This window comes from Mirounga leonina, unplaced genomic scaffold (assembly GCF_011800145.1).
Source record: "Mirounga leonina isolate KUSES-001 unplaced genomic scaffold, KU_Mleo_1.0 Mir_178, whole genome shotgun sequence".
Lineage (NCBI taxonomy): Eukaryota > Metazoa > Chordata > Mammalia > Carnivora > Phocidae > Mirounga > Mirounga leonina.
Window position 1 is genome coordinate 10,229,489 of NW_023270464.1, and position 20,657 is coordinate 10,250,145.

At 45.7% G+C, this 20,657-nt stretch overlaps 1 protein-coding gene across 2 annotated transcripts in view; it reads left to right on the forward strand.

Moving 5' to 3' along the window:
* The window catches only part of ADAMTS17 (ADAM metallopeptidase with thrombospondin type 1 motif 17), a 344,744-nt gene that overhangs the window by 54,241 nt on the left and 269,846 nt on the right, over positions 1–20,657 (forward strand). For both annotated transcript variants that reach the window (XM_035024022.1, XM_035024023.1), the window contains exons 4-5: positions 5,433–5,605; positions 20,321–20,404. In XM_035024022.1, the coding sequence (XP_034879913.1) occupies positions 5,433–5,605; positions 20,321–20,404 (257 nt within the window). The remainder of the gene's footprint in view (positions 1–5,432; positions 5,606–20,320; positions 20,405–20,657) is intronic.

Below are 20,657 nucleotides of genomic sequence, written 5' to 3' on the forward strand. Positions count from 1 at the left end.
TTGCCTTTACCCTGTCCTCAAGAAAGCTGGGGAAAAGCGGAGGTCGGGGCGGCTAGGTGCATATCTGGTTCTAGAGTCTTCCCAGTCCCCTGTGCCCTGTGCCCAGGTGCAGATGTTCTTGTATCTGGACCTTGAGTGCTGTGTGTGGGGAAAGCTTATGTTTCTGGCTTGAATGACAGCAAGTTTAAGTCTGAATCTTTCCTTTAATTCTGTAAGCATGTTGGACACCCCGGACCTAATTCCTAGCGCTGGCACTGGTCTTGGATGTTTTGGCCTGAAGCGCCCTCTGTCCTTGGTCTTGAAGGGCCCAGTGCCCCCGTGTCCTCTATTTGTTTTCTCTCTAACTTGCCTCTGCAGCTGGTGCAGGCTTGTTTTTCCTCTCTCTTGGCATGAAGGTGACCTGAGGTCTTCCCTGGAAAAGACCACGGGTAGAATCACAGAGTAATTCTTCCAGCGGTTGAACTCTCACACCAAATATTTTATGATCCATGTGTTGTTTCTCCCTGGTAAATACCTAAAGACTCTTTATTTTTAAACTAAAGAAATATCTGTTTCATACAGAGCTTGATAATTCACACCCGAGATTTTTTTTTTTAGTTTGCCAAGAGCAAAGCTCGTAACGAAAATGACAGCTTATGTATTTGCTCAGCATTTTCAGTAGTCCCCAAATTCTTAGAATCAGTAATAATGTCAATATTCTAAAAGCACCACATTTAGAATGCCCTTTTTCTGCATGTTTTTCTCTTTCTCCTCTTGTTCTAAAAAAGACTTGGGGTATCTTACATAAATACATAGAATTTTCTTTTTTTTTAAGATTTTTTTTTTTTTTATTTGAGAAAGAGAGAGAGAGAAAAAAACGAGCGAGGTGAGGGGCAGAGGGAGAAGCAGGCTCTCCGCTGAGCAGGGAGCCTGATGCGGGGCTCGATCCTGGGACTCTGGGATCATGACCTGAGCCGAAGGCAGACGGTTAACTGACTAAGCCACCCAGGCGCCCCCTGAATTTTCTTTTTTTAATGGATAATTGGAGCAAAGGGAAAATAAATGTAAGAAAAAATAATATGAAGCCGGAAATTGAAAATCTACCAAGTCAGCGCCAACTCCAGCAATGTGCTGGCAGACGAGACCACATGGTGGACTTGGAATGATTGCTGGTGTCTGTAACAGCAGGAGAGGGCCTGGAGCCCCACCGGCTGTGGTCTGTCCTCATCAGTGGGGTGAGGGCCGCCTCCCTTGTTCCCACAGTGGCTGGAGACAGCAGACCCCGGAGCCCAGCGCGGAGGGCCCTCCAGACGGCTGCACACCTGCCCAGCCTGAACTTTGACTTCTCCGGTGAGGTCTGGATCCAGCACCCTTGTTATTCCGAAATTAGTGTTTTTCTTCTTACTTTTCAAGATGTTTATAATCTGTGAATATTGGTGTTGACAGATACTGTCTGTTAAAGTGTACGTACGCAGTTTGTGGAATTAAAGGTAAAAATGTATTACGGTTCTGTTCTCGCCATAGGGAAGGACTAGCCATCAGTGGTGATGAGCATGGAGCTGCTGGTGGGGTGGTTGATGAGAGTGAGGAGTAGGAAGGAACAAGCTTCTCTCCACCCCCCTGTTCCTCTCTGCCACTACCCCCAGGAAGGACAGGGGCATTGAGAGAGGGAATATTGGTCCTTGGTCTCTTGACCTGCAATTCCAAATCCAGGATTATTTTTTTAAGATTCTATTTATTTATTTGTTATGTAGACAGAGAGTAAGCACAAGCAGGGGGAGCGGCAAAGGGAGAAGCAGGCTCCCTGCTGACAGGGAGCCCAATGGGCCCTAACCGTGACCTGAGCCGAAGGCAGACACTTAACCCACTAAGCTAGACAAGCGCCCCACCAAATCCAAGCCCTTGGACACTCGTTTTGTGGAAGGCCTGCCCTGCCCTGACGTGAGGTCTTTCTTGACCCCCCATTTATTAATCTCACTGCAGAAATAGTAGTGCCTTTTGATAACAGCTTGCTGCCCCAGACCTCATTTGAAAGTGGTATTCGGTATGTGGCATGCCCACCGGATTGCCTTGCAAAATCTGAAAAATTCTGAATTCCTGAAACCCATCTGGCCACAGGGGTTTGAATCAAGCCTTCCGGCCTCTTCCCGTGGGTGCAGGGGCAGGACAGAGCACCGGGGTGCGCGTTACCAGCCAGCCTAGTGTGGTTCTGGCCTGACAGCCCCAAGTAACAATGCTCAGCAAGGGGAATGCAGACAGCCTCGCGACGGGCCCCAGGCAGCTGGGAGGGATAATTACCCCGTAGCTGCTGGAGGGCCTGGAACAAGCTAGAGACTCTCCAAGCGGAAGGAGCATGGTCAGTGGGGGCTGCTCAGAAATCTGTGCCCCGTCTTCCTGGGTAGGACCTGCACCTGGGTAGGTTGATGCAGCAGCATTGATTTCGTGATGCTCAATCCAGAACCCTTTCCTGCTGAGCTTTCTTCGGCCCTCCTACTGTTAGGTTTGATGCTCAGAGGGCAGTGAGGAGCCTGTTGGCACACACAGGCCGAGCAGGTGGGGAGAGTCAGAGCAGAGGGGGGGAAGCTTTGGGTTCTAGGGCCGAAATCTCCACTGCCTAGTGCTTGACTTCGGCTTTGTGATGTGGGAAACAGGGATTCCACTCACTTACTCACTCACTCACTCACTCACTCACTCACTCACCCACCCACCCACCCACCCACCCATCCACCCATCCATCCATCCATCCATCCACCCATCCATCCGTGGGTGCATTTATCCAGTGAATTTCCTGCCACACCATGTGCTAGGCCAGGGGCTGGGGGCCATGAAGGGAACTACATGGGATAGTTGTAGTGAAAATCCTTTAAAAATCAGAGCAAAACAATTAAAAAATTAAAAAAAAAAAAAAAAACCAAACACAAAAACCCAGAGCTCCTGACCATTGTGTTTTACCTATTAGTATTCTGGGCACGTGTCAAACCATAGCATTTCACCCTGTAGGACACCCTGTTTATTAGCTCTCTGTGGTCCATCAGGGAGGGAGAGGTAAGTCTTATTAGTCCTACTTTGTACTTAAAGAATGATGCCCAGTGCAGTATTTTTTAAAAGATTTTATTTATGAGAGAGAGAGCGAGCAAGTGAGCATGAGCAGAGGGAGGGGTAGAGGCAGAGGGAGAGGGAGAAGCAGGCTCCCCTCAGAGCAGGGAGTCTGATGTGGAGCTCGATCCCAGGAGCCCGGGATCATGACCTGAGCCAAAGGCAGACGCTTAACGACTGAGCCACCCAGGCGCCCCCCAGTGCAGCATGTTGATCTGGTCTGGGAGTGATGGGCTACTTCTCTCAGAGACTGCTCAGCTCACATGGTCCAAGTTCACCATCTTCCAGGGACAGATTACTAATGTGTCCTCTGGACCTTGCCAAAAATATGGCTCTTTCCACACAAGAACCTGAAAACATAGGACACTGTGCAAAAGTAAGTGCTGAGCAGCCCTGGGGCGGGGCGGGGGGGGGATCTGCAGATGAGACTAGGAGTTGGACCTGCAGTACCACGTGGCTGGGAGAACGTGGTTGTGCTCATGACAACAGAATGCTTACTTGGGTGGCCCTTCACTTCCACTGCATTGAAATGGGAGCAAGGTGGTTTGTTACAAAATCCAGGTCAGCCTGATCCAGGCAGGGAGCACCTGGCAAGCAAGCACCCTGAGCCCAGAATGTGGAGATCACCCCTGTGCCTCCTTCCTCGTGGTCAGAGATGAATGGGTTGCTGAATGTGGGTATAGGTTTACAAAGAGACCTCGGACAAGCAGCCTCTTCATTCTGCCCATGTGTAAGGCAGCGCTATCGGAGACCCGGCCTTTCGACTTAGCATGGACTCTTCCCTCACTCCACTGCTGAGGCCTGGAAGTCTTGATGGGAGGTAGATCTGGCTCTGGGCGAGGAGAGACAGGACCGACGCATTCATGCTTTTCATCCTGTGTTTCTGCAGCTCATCCGATAACGTACCAAGCTCCCCGATGCCTTCTGTATTGTTGTGAAGAGTGTAAAAGTGACATCTGTGTTTTTCTCAAACTCAACATCATTATTTTAAATAAAGTAATTCTGGTTCATTGTATACACTTGGGAAATACAGAGAAAAAAAGGAAAACGAAGATCACATATCCCCTACCATTCACATTTTAGTTACGTTCTACCTACGTTGGTTGGTTATCTGTCTACTTATTTATTTATTCCCTTTGGGGGCCCAAGGGTACTTGTGTGCTAAATCTTTGCAAAATCGCAATTCAACTATAGATACAGATTTAGTTCTGCCTCTCTCTATGTTGCTAAGTAATTGTCACAAACGTGCCTTTCCCGCTGCAAACCATTTTACCATGGCTGGCTTTCTCTGTGGTTGGATACTTAGATTGCTTTTTGGTTTTCACAGTTGTAAATTACATGGTACAGAGTATTCTTGTTTGTTCATGATGACCCGTATCTCAGGCTGTTTCACAGTGTGCTTTTTTGGCTCTGGAAGGATCAGATCACTATGAAGCTGGTTGGTGCATATGAAGGCTGGGTTTGCTGTGTGGAAATTGTAGCAGAGATGACACCTGTCATCTCTCTAGGGTCTAGTGCTCAACATGGAAATAATAGTTATCCAATTTAAGAAGTGCCTTTCTATTTACATACATTTGGATCCTGAAAATGCGTGCTATTCATATCAGCCTTTAGCGTTGGTCAGAGGGGTTTTCATCAGCAAAGCCTACGTCACCCTCACCTAGCAGCTTGGAGTTGCCCAGACACTCTGATTTGGGCTCTAATTGATAACAACGATCAGATCTGATAGGGAATCAGTTTATCTAAAGAGTCAGCAGAGGATTGCCAATGACCCTTCCCTGGGTTGACGAAAGGACCTGTCTTGGCCGGGATGTGCGTGTCAGGTGATTTTCTTTTCTGATGCTGTTTTGTTTTTCTTTGAAATAATGCTTTGTTGTGATTATTAATGTTTATGGCTCCTTTTTCGTGACCGTCAGAACAGTGGCCAGAGTGCCACCTCCCCGGGTCCCAGCTGTCAACAGTGGGGTTAGCCCTTTCAGAAAGCTTGCTGGGTCTCTGCCATTAACCTGAGGCGCTTTCCCATCTCTCCCCAGTGGGCCTGGGCTTCCTTTCCCTCCGCTGACTTTGCATGGCTGGCCGCTCTCCTCTGATGGGGCAGGTTTTCTCTTCCCTGATGTTCAGTCCCATTGGCCTCCTCAGCTGCGATGTGGACAGATGTGAGCCCCCTTCTGCCCCTCAGCTCCCCCTGTAGGAAGTGAGCTCAGGATCCACCCCCCCCCGCCCCGGATGGTGGAGGTCCAGCTCTCCTGGCCCCTGGAGATTGACCGTTCTCTGTGGGAGGCTCAGCAGGAGGCCGCTTCACTGGTTTTAGAACTCAAAATGCCAAGGCCTGCATGGATGTCTCTGTCGTTTTCTAGAAAAGAAGAAGCCAAGGAAGGGCAGGCCGTCCCAGGACTGGCGGGAGCGGAGGAACGCCATCCAGCTGACCAGCGAGCACACGGTGGAGACGCTGGTGGTGGCCGATGCTGACATGGTGCAGTACCACGGGGCAGAGGCCGCCCAGAGGTTCATCCTCACCGTCATGAACATGGTGAGTCTCCCGTCGGGGTCCTGGATGAGTGCTCTGTCCTTGTCTTTTCCCCAGGTTGGGGGATGGAGACACAGCCCTGTCCCACGGGAGAGGGCCCGGCCGCGACCCTGCCCTCGTGTGTACTTTCAGCTCGGGGGGCTGCTCAGTGGTTGCCCCGCCTGCCATTCCTTACCAGCGGTTTGCCAAAACCGTGCCTAAGTGCCAGGCCCCGTCCCAGGGGGATTCCAAGTTGAGCGGGTCAGTCCCTATTCTAAGGAGTCAGTGGTCTAGTAGAAGGAATCAGGATCACACTTGAATGTGAATCAGCTCTCGCCGTGCGCCGTGAGGGCTGGAGGAGAGTCGGGGGAGAGGTTGTCTGGCGGCGGGTACAGGGAAGGAGCCGCGAAGCCGGTGTCTACCTCTGATTTGATGAATGGGGATAGCGGGAAACCACGCGACTGGTGAGGGGGGAGGGGCTGCACTCCTCAAAGTTTAGACACGGAAGGACTTTTGCATGCATCCCCACTCCACCCATCCACCCACTCTCCTGACGAGCATTTTTTGAAGACCCTTGGCATTGTGTTAAGGTGTTGGGGATACAGGTGCGAAACAGACCTGGTCCTTCCCTCGGAAGGCAGTGCTATGCGCAGACAGATAAAACGCCCGTGTTCTAGTAGAAATACGGGCAGGGACCGCTGGGGGCCGGGGGCAGGGCTGCCGAGTGATCATCCCACAGCGTGGAGTCTTCCGGCGAGAGCGGACCTTTGGGCTGAAGAAGAGTAAGAGTTTGCGAGGGGGGGGAGGGGGGGCCGGTGGGGCAGGGAGGCTCACGCGGGGACCTGGCCTCCGAGAAATACGTGTTCCTCGTCTGCACAAACCCGAGTCCTCCCGGTGGCTGCTTAATGACGGGTTGCTGTGCCTCCGTCTGCCCGGAGGACACCCGGGAGGAGGGCTGGTGGGGCTGGCTCCACAGCAGCCTCTGTCCTCTGTAGTTCATTTCATCTCATTTATGTTTTTTAATTGTCCAGAGCACAGGTGCCAGGAATAAACACTCATTACGGCAGCGCAAGCAGTAATGAGGCAAAGCTTCCGCTTTGACATTTGTTTTCATAATTTTATCGTCGGGGCAGGGGCCGCTGTGGTATCACAGGCAGGGAGGGGGTGGGACGTGGCGATGTAGCCCCCAAGCCCCCCACGGCTGTAAGACGGAAGGACAGGGACCCAGTGGTCCCCATGCTTGGCTTTCATTCAGCACTCTTCACTCCCCTTCTGCTGCTTGGACGAAGAAGTTCGAGGCTCCAGATCCCATTGCCGAGGGCAGATCTGGGGCCAACCCCATTAAATTGGGATTTAGATGTTTCCTGATGAGGCCTACCCAATAAGAGCGGGGCCACTGTGGTGAAGGGCATCTGGCATGTGTACGCTAATACCGAACCCTCCGGTCACCTCCGGTGGGGTTTCTTGGCCAGTCTGATGAGGCCAGAAAGCAAATGAGAGCAGAGTCTCCTGACCCACTTACACAGACTCACCGGGAGCTGGTTTCTGTGGCTCTCGTGGTGGGTCGCCATTCAGAAAACTTAAAGACAAGTTGTATGCAGACGTGGTACCTTGTTTTGAACAAGACCACCCTCCACCACTACCATCCTCTAGGTCCTCAAACCCTGGTTTTGAAAATCCAAAGAGGGCGCCTGGGTGGCTCAGTTGGTTAAGCGACTGCCTTCGGCTCAGGTCATGATCCTGGAGTCCCTGGATCGAGTCCCGCATCGGGCTCCCTGCTCAGCAGGGAGTCTGCTGCTTCCTCTGACCCTCCCGACCCTCCCCCCTCTCGTGTGCTCTCTCTCTGAGTCTCTCTCTCTCAAATAAATAAATAAAATCTTTAAAAAAAGAAAAAAGAAAATCCAAAGAATTCTGTTCTTCCTGTGGCTGTTTTAGCCTAGGGATTTCCGTTAGGAAGTGAGATCTTCTTTAAGCCAGGAGGATGGGAAAGGACTGTGGTGGGGATGAGGAGCCCTGTCATTAGACAGGTCTCCAGGTGCAGTGAGCAGGGAGGTGAGGCCAACCAGCTCACCTCTCTCCCGTCAGAGTGCTTACTGTGGGCCTGCAGGATTGAACTGGCTCTGTTTCCCTAGCTTCGGTGGATTTGGAAGGGAATCTGCTGGAGCAGCTGCTACCTTCCTTGCAACATGTTTCTCTCCAGGCTGCGGGAGGTAGCATCATTGGGTGCCAACATCCTCTGGGTAGATACCTGCCCACCCACGCTTGCCGCTCGGACACTTGAGGCTAAATCTAGACAGGCTCCTGTCCCCAAGGCAGGCCTGGGCACTCATAGGGACTTGGTAACACGTTCAAAGCTGGGCGAATTGGGTGTCACGTGTTTGCTTACAATTTTCATAGCCTCTCATGGTTGTGATGTGTGTTTGAATTAGATCAGCACTGACCAGAGGCACATGTCTGAGAGGAAGGAAAGGAGTGCACGTCCGTGATGAGTAGCTGGGTTATTTCTCCTCCTCATACCCGGTGGATTTCATTATATTTCCATCTTACAGAGAAGGAAATAGAAGCTTGCAGGGAGTGCCATAGTCAAGGTGCAGAGCCAGTGAGCGAGGACACGGCAGGGCAGGCACTCAGAGCCAGGGCTGAGGGACTCCGGTCTCACCTGTTCAAGGTCACAGGCCTGTCTGGGGCCCATTGTTTCTCTCCATCTCCACCCTGGACTGCCCTCCGTTATCTCTGGCTTTGGAGACTGCCGGAGCTGCCTCGTTGGGCTCCTCACGTTCGTTTTCTTTCCTCTTGATTCCTTGCCAGAGAATGGCCAGCAAGAGCTTCATCCAACAGAATTAGGACTTCGTTACTTAGCAGTGCTAAGCCCTTCTGTGGCTTCTTGTGCACTTGATGGGGAGTGCTCCCTGTATTGCATGGCCCTCCCAGGCTGTGGAACTGGGACCACCTGCTTCTCCTGGACTTGATTCCCTTCCCCACATCAACACTGAACTCCTGCCATGTGGACTCCTGTTTCTTAGGTGCCCCAAGCTCTTCTGTGACTCGTGGTCTCTCTTTGTCAGGAATGCTCTTCTCCCCACTCCTTATCAAGCTAGCTTTCTCTATGTTTGAGCACTCTGGGTAAATGTCCCCTCAGAGTGGCTCTCCTTGCTGACCCCTGTTTTCTTTATCATAGCAGTCTGCTTTTGCACTTGGTCCTTATCTTGAGTTATAATTCCATATTTATTTGCTTTTTAAGAGCCATCTTGCAGAGATTTTTTTATGCTATTGAATTTAGGCTGGTATAAATTCAATTTAGAGCATTGTAACTTGAAGATGTTAAATGTAATCCCCATAGTAACCACAAAGAAAATAGCTACAGAATATACACAAAAGAAAATGAGAAAGGAGGGGCACCTGGGTGGCTCAGTTGGTTAAGTGTCTGATTCTTGATTTTGGCTCAGGTCATGATCTCAAGGGTTGTGAGATTGAGCCCCACATGGGGCTCTGAGCTGGGTGTGGGGGAGCCTGCTTGAGATTCTCTTTCTCCCTGTCTTTCTGCCCCTCCCTCCACTCACTCACTCACTCTCTAAAAAGAAAAATAATAAAATAAGAAAAGAAAATGAGAAAGGAATTAAAAAGTTTCACTATAAAAAAATCAACTAAACACAAAGTAATGCGGGAAATGAGGGACAAAAAATGCTATAAAGCATATTGAAAACAAATAGTAAAATACAGAAGTAAGTCCCTCCTTATCAGTAATTATCTTAAATGCAAATGGATTGAATTCTCCAGTGAAAAGGTCAGCAGGATGAGGGCTCCTGGGTGGCTCAGTTGGTTAAGTATCTGCCTTCGGCCCAGGTCATGATCCCAGGATCCTGGGATCCAGTCCCACGTTGAGCTCCCTGCTCAGCGGGGAGCCTGCCTCTCCCTCTGCCTGCCTCTGCCTCTGCCTGCCTCTCTCCCTGCTTGTGCTCTCTCTCTCTGTCAAATAAATAAATAAAATCTTAAAAAAAAAAAGCAGGGTGGATTAAAATATATATCCAACTATATGCTGTCTACAAGAGACTCACTTTAGAGCCAAAGACACAAATAAGTTGAAAACAAAAGGATGGAAAAAGATATCCCACGCAAATAGTAACCATAAGAAAGCAGAAGTGGCTATAGTAATATCACACAAACTAGACTTTAACCAAAAGAACAAAGAAGGATCCATATATTAAAAAAAAAAAGTTTCAGTACAGCAAGAAAAACATAACGTTGTTAAATCTTTTTGCATCTAGTAACAGACCATCAAAATATGTGAAGCAGAAATTGGTAAAATTGAAGGGAGAGACACACAGTTATGTAATAATAGAGACTTCAAACCGCCCCCCACCCCGCCACTGTCAATAGCGGCGGATAGGACCACAAGACAGAAAATAAGTAAGGAAATAGAGGACTTGGACAAACACAGTAAACCAATTCGATCTAACAGATAGACAGAATCCTCCATAACAACAACAGTCCTTATTTACAAGGGCACATGGGACGTTCTCCAGGATATAACATATCTTAGGCTACAGATTAAGTCTCAACAGATTTAAAAGATATCATACAAAGTATCTTCTCTTGACCACAGTGGGATTAAGTTAGAAATGAGTAACAGAAGGAAAACTAGAAAATCCACGAATATGTGGAAATTAACATACTCTAAACCCATGGGTCAAGGGAGAAATAACAGGGGAAATGAGAAAATACATACAGATGCATAATAATGAAAACGCAACACATCAAAGCTTACGGAACACCACAAAAGTAGTACTCAGTGGGAAATGTATAGTTGTAAATGCTCACATTAAAAAAAACAACAACAAAAAAAGATTTCAAATCAGCAACCTTACTTTAAAACCTAGGGAACTAGGGAAAGAAGAACAAACTAAACTCAAAGCTAGCAGAAGGAAAGAAATAATAAAGATTAGAACAGAGATAAATAAAAAATAGAAAAACAGAATTAACAAAGCCAAGAGCTGATTCTTCAGAAGAATTAACAAAATCAACAAACCCGTAGCTAGAGGGACTAACAAGAAGACTCAAATTACTAAAGTTAGAAACAAAAGTGGGCACACAACTACTAATTCTACAGAAGTAAAAGACATTATAAGAGAGTACTATAAACCATTGTACACCAACAGATTGGATAACCTTGATGACCTGGTTGGATTCCTAGAATCACAAAACTTAAGGCTTTATCATGAAGAAATAGAAAATTGGAAGATTTAGAACTAGTAAGGAGATTGAATCAATAGATTCAAAAATCTGACCAAAAAATACCCTGGACCTGACAGCTTCACCGATGAATTACACCAAACATTTAAAGAACAAACAGATCAGTCCTCTTCAAACTCACCCAAAAAACTGAAGAGGAAAGAACACTTCCTAACTCTTTCTAAGAGACTGGTGTTGCCTTTACAAAGTCTGATGAAGACATTACAAGAAAAGAATACTACAGTTCTTTATGAATTAAAAAAATACAATTTACTTTGTGAATATTCATGTAAAAATCCTCAGCATAATACTAGCAAACCAAATTCAACAGCATACTGAAAGAATTATACACCATGACAAAGTGGGAGGTATGCCCAGAATGCAGGGTTGGTTCAACATACAGCAATCAATCAATGTAATATACCACATTAATAGAACAAAGGGAGAAAATACATGATCATTTCAACTGATTTAGAACAAGAATTTGATAAGATTCAATACCTTTCCACTAAAACAAACACCCAACACACTAGGAATAGAAAGTAACTACCTCAACATCATAAAAAACATAGATGAAAAATCCATAGTGAATCTCGTACTCAAGGGTGAAAGCCTGTAAGTTTTTCCTCTAAGATGAAGAACAAAGCAAGGATGCTTGTTTTCACCACTTCTATTCAACATAATATTGGTAATCCTAGCCAAAGCAGTTACACATGAAAAAGAAAGAAAAGGCATCCAAATAGGAAAGGAAGAAGTAAAATGATCTCTATTCACAGATGACATGATCCTATATGTAGAAAGTCCTAAAACTTCCTCCCTCAAATTTTAGAACTTATAGAATAATTCAACAGAGTAGCAGGATACAGAACCACTACACACAGATCAGCTGAATTTCTATATTTAACAATGAACAAAAAGGCAATTGCGAAAACCATTTCATTTATAGTAGCATCAAGAACAAATACTTAGTAACTAACAAAAGAGGTGAAAGACTTGTACACTAAAAACTACCAAACGTTAGTGAAGGGACTGGAAAGACATCCATGTTCATGGGTTGGAAGACTTTTTTTTTTTTTTTAAGATTTTATTTATTTATTTGACAGAGAGAGGCACAGCGAGAGAGGGAACACAAGCGGGGGAGTGGGAGAGGGAGAAGCAGGCTTCCCGCGGAGCAGGGGGCCCGATGTGGGGCTCGATCCCAGGACCCTGAGATCATGACCTGAGCCGAAGGCAGACGCTTAATGACTGAGCCACCCAGGCACCCCTGGAAGACTTCTTATTAAGAAGCAATCTGCAGAGCAATCTGCAGATGCAGTGCAGCAAAGTCCGGACAATATTTGTCTTTGCAAAAATGGAGAAATTCATCCAAAAATGCTCATGGAATCTCAAGGGACCTTGAATAGCCAAAGTAATGTTGAGAAAGAACCGAGTTGGAGGACTCCACACTTCCTGATTTCAAAATGTACTACAAAGCTAAAGTAATCAAAACACTGTGGTGCTGGCATAAAGACAAATATATAGAGAGCCTAGAAATAAACCCTGACAAATAGGGTCAAATGATTTTCAACAAGGGTGACAAGACCATTCGATAGGGGAAGTGTTCATCTTTTCAACAGGTGGTGCTGAGAAAGTTGGATGTTCACGTGAAAAAGAATGATGTTGGACCTTTACAACTAATACAGTATACAACAGTTAACTTGAAATGGATTAAAGACCTGGACATATCAGAGCTAAAACTATAAAACCCCTAGAAGAAAACACGGGAAAAACTTCACGACATTGGATTTGGCAAGGACTTCTTGACTATGACACCAAAGGCACAGGTAACAAAAGAAGAAATAGGCAAATTGGACTTCATCAAATTTAAAAACTTTTGTGCCTCAGAGGACGCTATCTATGGAGTCAAAAGGCAACTCATAGAACTGAGAGAAAAATACTTGCAAATGCGTATTTGATAATAACCTGAATATAGAGAACTCCTAAAACGCAGCAACAATAAAAAAAAAAAAAAAACCAAACTGATTTAAAAATCGGCAGAAGGATTCAAATAAGCATTTCTCCGAAGAAGATCTGGAAGTGACCCAGTAAGCACCAGAAAAAATGTTCAGTGTCACCGAAGATTAGGGAAATGCAAATGAAAACCACAATGAGATACCGCTTCATTACCATTAGGATATTATTTATTTATTTATTTATTTATTTATTTATTTATTTATTTATCTATCTAGGAATCTATTTCGAGTAGAGTTGACACACAGTATGACATTAGTTTTAAGTGTACAACATAGTGATTCGACAGCTCTAGGAGTTACGCTATGTCACCATACAACGCTATTACAATACCAGACTGTGTTCCCTCTGCTGTACCTTTCATCCCCATGGCTTGTTGATTCCCATAACTGGAAGCCTGTATCTCCCACTGCCTTTCAACCATTTTGGTTAGGATGCTATTATTTAAAAGTACATGTAATAGCAAGCTGAGTGGATGTGGAGAAATGAAACCCTTGTGATTGTTGGTGGAACTGTAAAATGGTGCAGCCCTTATGGAAACAAGACTGGTGGTTTTCAAAAAAAACTTAGAACTACCATGTCATCCAGCAGTTCTGCTTCTGAGTATATACATCAAAAGAAGGGAAGTTAGGGTCATAGATATTTGTACACCTATGTTCATAGCAGAATTGTTCATAATAGCCAAGAGGAGGAAGCAACCCAAGTGTCCATGGACGGATCAATGGATAAACAGAGTGTGGTTTATACATACTATGGAATATTCATCAGTCTTAAAGAAGGATGGGATTCAGACACAGGCTACAACGTGGATGAACCTTGAGGATATTCTGCTAAGTGAAATAAGCCAGTCACAAAAGGACAAATACTGTATGATTCCACTTTTATATGAGGCACCTGAAGTAGTCACATTCATAGAGACAAAGCAGAATGGGGGCTGCCAGGGGCTGGGGTAGGGGGAATGGGGAGTTAGCGTTTAATGGGTGCAGAGTTTCAGCTTTGCAAGGTGAATGAGTTCCGTGGATGGATGGTGGTGATCGTCCTACAATAACATGAATGCATTTAACACTACTGAACTGTATACTTAACAGTGGTTAAGATGCTAAAATTTTATGTTACATGTATTTACTGTGATTAAAAATAAGTTAAAAAGCTCACTAATTCTATTCAGCTATATTTACTGGGTACCTCACGTGCGCTGGGGACTCTTTCAGGGTCTAGGGATAGAATCCGGACCATGACCAGTCCCATTCCCATGGAGCTCATGTAGTGGGACCGACAGACAGTGCTTGCTCAACACATGAATCAGTAAAATTTGTGTGCAGATTTTATAAATTGCTATACAGAGATCCAGGCGATAGCAAGTGAGCAAGGCAGTCAGGTCACTTCTGTGAGAAGTGATGTTCCGGTTAGAAGGGGGCAGGCACTAAGGAGCTAGCCAGCCGAGGTCAGTCTGGCATTTGGGGGGCGCAGAAAGAGGTCGTGTCTGGTGGGTGATGGGGAGGGGGCACAGTGAGGGGTGTGCGAGCCAGATGACCTCACGGTCTGGTCCGCCAGGGCAGGGGGGTGGGCTTCAGTGCACGTGCGGTCGGAAGCTATTGCAGGGGCTGAAGCACAAGAGTGGCATGCGCTGATTTGTGTTTTTAAAAACCCCTCTGCCTGACTCTTATCCAGGGAGCTGGAGTCCTGCTCCAGGCTCTGGGTCCCCAGCAAACCACTCACCTGCACAGGTACCCACGGAGCGAGAAGCCTCTGCCAGACTGGGTCTTCGAGCCGGCAGCAGACTGCAGCGTGGTCCCCTGGGCTGGGCTTTGTCCCTGTTCCAAATGTGCTGTCGTGCCCTTTTACGTCTATCTCTTGGCTTTCCTGTGGTTGGGGGCTGGTAGTGACACGGGAGCAGGAAGATTTTAAAGAGCAAATTGCAGACGGAAACAGTGGCGTTGACACCAGAAACCTGGGGTTGGGGCAGCCAAACTGGAAAACGGGGCCACTTGCCGGAGCTTTGGTTGTTTTTAGCGTGTTTAACAACCGTGGAGTGAAATGAAAACGTGAGATGTTCCAGTCGAGTTCTGTTGGGAGGAAAAATGGCATCAATTTTACTCAATTACCATGCGAAACAGACAACAAGCCTTTCTCTGGTGCCCAGAGAAACTGTCACGGTGTTAGAGCACTCGCTGGTTCCCACACGCCAGAAGCCATCCCCGGGGAAGCCGCCGGGGCAAGGGGGGTGGGGATTGTAAAAGGCAGGTGGCCAGGCCCACCCCCAGGGCCTCTGGCTCCGTGGTTCTGGGGTGGGCTCCAGAATGCATTTCCAGCAAATGTCCGGGTGATGTTGGTGCTTCTGCTTCAGGGGCCCCCCTCCGGGGCACTGTCCAGGAGAAAGAGTCCTTTCCTGTACGGGGGTCCGGATGGGCACCGGACATGATTTGAGTCTGTCTGTCCCCGGGGAGGCCCTGAGTAGCACAGGTGTTCTTGGGGAACCCTGCTTGGGCACTCTGCACAGCTCCTCCCCACGTGTCCCCGTCACCTGCTGCTGCTTCTCTGGCCCCGTCCGCCCCTCCCTGCCCGTGTCCCCAAGTCGCCCAGCCAGGAGAGCCACATTGTGCTGCTGGGAGCTGGTCCCTCCTCCCTGCCGGCTTGGCCCCCGGGCTGCCAAGGAAATGTGACAAACGCAGCCAGGGCTCTGAACACTTGCCAGGACACAGCCAGAGCTGGACGCCGGAGACAGAATTTCCAGACGATTGGCCGGGCTGTTCCTTGCCCAACCAGGTGTCTCCCTCAACATCATATGGCCGCCGCCTCCAGGACTTCTCCTGAGCGTGAATTTCCATGGGAAAAAAAGACGAGGAGACTTCGGTACATGTCTTTGGGGCCTGATGCTTTGTGTTTGTGGCTGTTGTCAGATTTTCGTCTGGCTTGCCGGGCTTGGCTCTGGGCCCCCCCGGGAGATCCTGTGCATCTGCCCTGTGCTCTGCTGAGCTTTGTGGGAACGTGGGACGGCTCACGTCAGGTGACGAGGTGCTCTGGCCGAGGTCAGGCTCCCAGATCTGCTTTCTAGGACGTGAGCACCCTAGGTACACGTCGAGGGGAAGTGCCTGCCTTCGCGCTTGCTAGAGAATGTCGCTAGAGTGTGAAGCGTCTTTCAAAAAAAATTAATTCAGAAAATTCTAATTGCGGTGAAATACACATTCAGTTTACCGTCTTAGTCATTTGTAAGTGTGCAGTTCAGTAGGAAGTATATTCACGTTGTTGTGCAACCCATCTCTAGAACTTTGTCATCTTGCAAAACTGAAACTCTGTACCCAGTAAACCACCCCCCCACCCCATCTCCCAGCCCTTCTCCTAGCCCCTGAAGGAGGAAGCTTTGTCTTCTCTCCATCTTCCCTCCTTTTTGAGCATTTGCCCCAAGGGAAGCGACTGAGCCTTTGGGGTTGTGGTTGTATAGAATGCACAGAACTGTCATCAGCCCAGCGAGGAGGAAATGGAAAGTTCTGCCAAGAGAGGTTGTTCCTATAGTTTTTCCTTCCTGAAATTTGTGCTCTTTTATGCAGGTTCTTTATGCAGCTTTTCTGTGGCATGTCACAGTTCCATTGAAAATTGCGTATGTGTTATTCCTTTATATTTTTATTTTTATTTTATTTTTTAAAAGATTTTATTTATTTATTTGAGAGAGAGAGAATGAGAGAGAGCACATGAGAGGGGGGAGGGTCAGAGGGAGAAGCAGACTCCCTGCCGAGCAGGGAGCCTGATGCGGGACTTGATCCAGGGACTCCGGGATCATGACCTGAGCCGAAGGCAGTCGCTTAACCAACTGAGCCACCCAGGCGCCCTGTGTTATTCCTTTAAACCTTCCTTAAATAATATCCTCTAACGCCTTTGGCTGTTGTTGACATTCTAGGCGATGATTAGATTGCACCTTGAAATCCTCTGTGACTTGAATTTTCTCCCTCAGAACTGCAGGTTTTCATTCTTCCTATTTTTGATGTTTTGAATTGAGGTTTTCCAGTTTGGGCCCAATCCTACTGGAAAAATCTGAGTCGCAGCCATTGGGTGGTTCTCAAAATATCAAAACAAGGAAAAAGTTATGTGTTTTCCTCTTCACCCAGGTTTGGGGATAGGTAATTAAGACATGACTTCAGTATTGGCCTACAGATGATCCAGTGTAAAAAAAAAAAAAAGAGAGAGCGAGAGAAAAGAAATGACTACTATTTTGTTCTTAGTGGAATAAATTTGGGGGGTGGGGTGGAGTAAGAACAGAACAACTAAATGTGTTCTATTTTTCCTTGTGGGAAAGAATATTAAGTTACCCAAAGATTTTCTTTTGCTTTAATAATAGTTTTCAAAGAATTAAATTTCATGTAATTATTCTTTTTTAGATTTTTTTGTACTGGAAAAATAAGATCCAAGCAATGACACAGCTAAATTCCTTTGTCACACAGATGCTCAAACATTGTATGCTTCACGTGGCCTTGATTAACTGTGGCTACAGTCTGCTCTGGTTGTTGTTTTATGTTGCGGCTGATGTACCAAAGAACACAGTAGAAAGTTTTAATGCCCCTGCTGGAAAATTCTCCCTTCTAGATTGTGTCTATCAGGAAAAAAAAAAAAGTTTCAAAACCAAGTGAAATAAGTCAGAGAAAAAGAAATACTGTATGATCTCACTTATATGTGGAATCTAAAAAGGCTAAATTCCTAGATACAGAGAAGAGTTTGCTGGTTGCCAGAGATGCAGGTGGGCAATGGGTGAAGGGGGTCAAAAGGTGCAAGCTTCCATTTATAATAAGTCTTGGGGATATAATGTACAACAAGGTGACTATGGTTAATAATACTGGATCATATGTTTGAAAGTTCCTAAGAGAGCAGATCTTAAAAGTTCTCATCACAAGAAAACAAATTGTAACTATGCGAGGTGATGGGCGTTAACTGAACTTCTTGTGGTGATCATCTTGCAGTATATTGTATATATGTCAAATCATGTTGTACACCTAAAAATAATACAATGTTATATATCAATCACATCTCAATAAAACTGGAAAAAACAAAGGAAAAACCAGGACACAATGAAGCAGAAGTATTTCGCTAGGTGTTCGAAAGATTCTCATCCCTGTTCTCTCCGTATCTTCTTCTACCACCTACCTGATCTATCCCATTATACCCCCCTCATCCTGCTTTGTCCATATTACAGGAGAGGGAGCCAGGGATTCTCACATTCAATGGGCCTTTCCCTGTCCATGTCAACTTTGATTCCTCTGCCTTGTTTGAGATTTCCTCCCTCTCTTCCCCTTGAAACACTTTCCTTGGATTTTTTTTGATACTGAGGTCCTTCTACCAACAAGAGGTGCAAAACCGAGAGGGACAAATCCTCTTTTGTTACTCTAACCCTGTCTCCATGACACACTGTGGTTAGAATGAGGACTTCAGGCATAAAGGAGGATTGTGGCCTTATTGGCTGGACAAGCCTGCATATGAATTGGGGTCATTGTTGACTAGCTGTGGGTCTTAAGCAGGTGGCTTTCTCTTGATGAGCTGAGGGTGGTGGAGATACTGACCTTGACAGGTTTTGATGAGGGTTAGAGATTACAAGGACTGCATGTGGCAAATACGGCCACAGGCATTGACCTTCCCCTTCTTAAAGGTCCCCTTCAATGTCCCACATAAAAACCCAGAATGGGAGTTTTGAGTTTTCTATCAGGATTATCTAATACCCATTCCTTCTATGGGAATCTGCTGTTCTATGCCTTTTTTTTTTTTTTTTTAAACAACTGATTTCCAGCTTAGCTCTGTGTGTGATTTCAGAGTTTTCTATCATGTGCATATTTCTTTTGGGAATTCATATTTATGGGAATTTTGGGGTCTCAGAGGCCTTTTTTTGTTTTAAAGATTTATTTATTTCACAGCGAGAAAGAGTGAGCATGGGGGGAGGGGCAGAGGGAGAGGGAGAGAGACTCCTCAAGCAGACTCCCCGCTGAGCATGGAGCCCGACATGGGGCCCAATCCCATGATCCCAAGATCATGATCGGACCTGAAATCAAGAGTCAGATGCTCAACTGACTGAGTCACCTAGGTGCCCCTCAGAAGGCCTTTTAAATAAAATGTGGGTCATATTTCTCATGTGTGTGTGTATTTTGTTGTTTTAAAAAGACTTCATGAACACTGAAAATTAAATTTTGTGTAATTCTTTTTTAGATTTTTTTGTACTGGAAAAATGCAGGGTTTTAATATTTTTAATTAATATAATTTTTAATGAGTGTAATTTCTATCTTATAAAAAATTTCTATTTTAGTCATTTGTATTATATGTTTTAGATTTATAGAAAAATTGAACAACTAGTACAGAGTTCCCCTACACAATTTCTCCTCTTATTAACATCTTATAATAGTATGGTATAACTAATGGACCAATATTGATGTATTATTTTTTATTGAAATAATTAACATACAGTGTTATATTTCAGGTGTACAACATTATGATTCAATAATTCTATACGTTGTTCAGTGCCCACCATGATAAGTGTAGTCACCGTCTGTCCCCAAACAATGTTATTACAATCTTACTATATTTCCTATGCTATATTTTTCATCTCTGTGACTTCTTTATTTTATAACTGGAAGTTTATACCTCTTAATCCCCTTTACCTATTTCACTCATCCCCCACTCACCTCCGCTGTTAACCATCAGTTTATTCTCTGTATTTAAGAGTCTGTTTTTGTTTGCTCATTTTATTTTTTAGATTCCACATATAAGTGAAACCATGTAGTACTTGTCTTTCTCTGACTTATTTCACTTAGTATAATACTCTCTAGGTCCATCCATATTGTCACAAATGGCAAGATCTCATTCTTTTTCATGGCTGAGTAATGTTCTGTTGTATATATGTATACTTCTTCATCCATTCATCTATCGATCGACACTTGGGCTGCTTCCATACCTTTTTGGCTATTGTAAATAACACTACAATAAACACAGGGGTGCATACATCTTTTCAAATTAGTGTTTTCATTTTCTTTAGGTAAATACCCAGTAGTGGGAATTACTGGATCATATGGTAATTCTATTTTTACTTTTTGGAGAAACTTCCATACTGTTTTCCCCAGTAGCTACACCAATTTACATTCCCACCAACAGTGCATGAGGGTTCCTTTTCCTCCACATCCTCCCCAACACTTGTTATTTCTTGTCTTTTTGATGCTAGTCATTTTGACAGGTGTAAGGTTGTATCTCATTATGGTTTTGATGGGTATTTCCCTGATGATTGAGCATCTTTTCATGTGTCTGTTGGCCATTTTGTATGTCTTTGAAAAAATGTCTGTTCAGGTCCTCTGCCCATTGGATTATTTTTTTGGCATTCTGACTGATTATTATTGACTAGAGTCAATAGTTAATGCAGATGTCCTTAGTTTTTACCTAACATCTTCTGTCTGTTCCAGGATCCCATTCAGGATACCACTGTATTTTTATTAATTTTTATATTTATGTCATTAATTCTCTTTTCTCTCTTGACAGGTATACAATATGTTTCAGCACCAGAGCCTTGGAAGTAAGGTGAACATTCAGGTTACCAAGCTCGTCCTGCTACGACAACGGCCTGTAAGTCCCCATGGACGCCCACCAGAGCACATAGACGGCGTAACTGGTCTGGAAGTTTCCTAGTTGCTGTGGAGTGCTAAGGAGGAGTGTAGGTGGTTGTCAGTCTTATCTGCCCTCCCAGGCTTTGCAGATGGCAACCGTGTGCCCTGGGTCAGGGACTGGGGATATCCAATGGGAGGAGGGCAGGTATTGTTACTAGAAGCTTGGTGTGCACATGTTCTGCTTGGAATTTCGGGAGAACCCTGAGCAATGA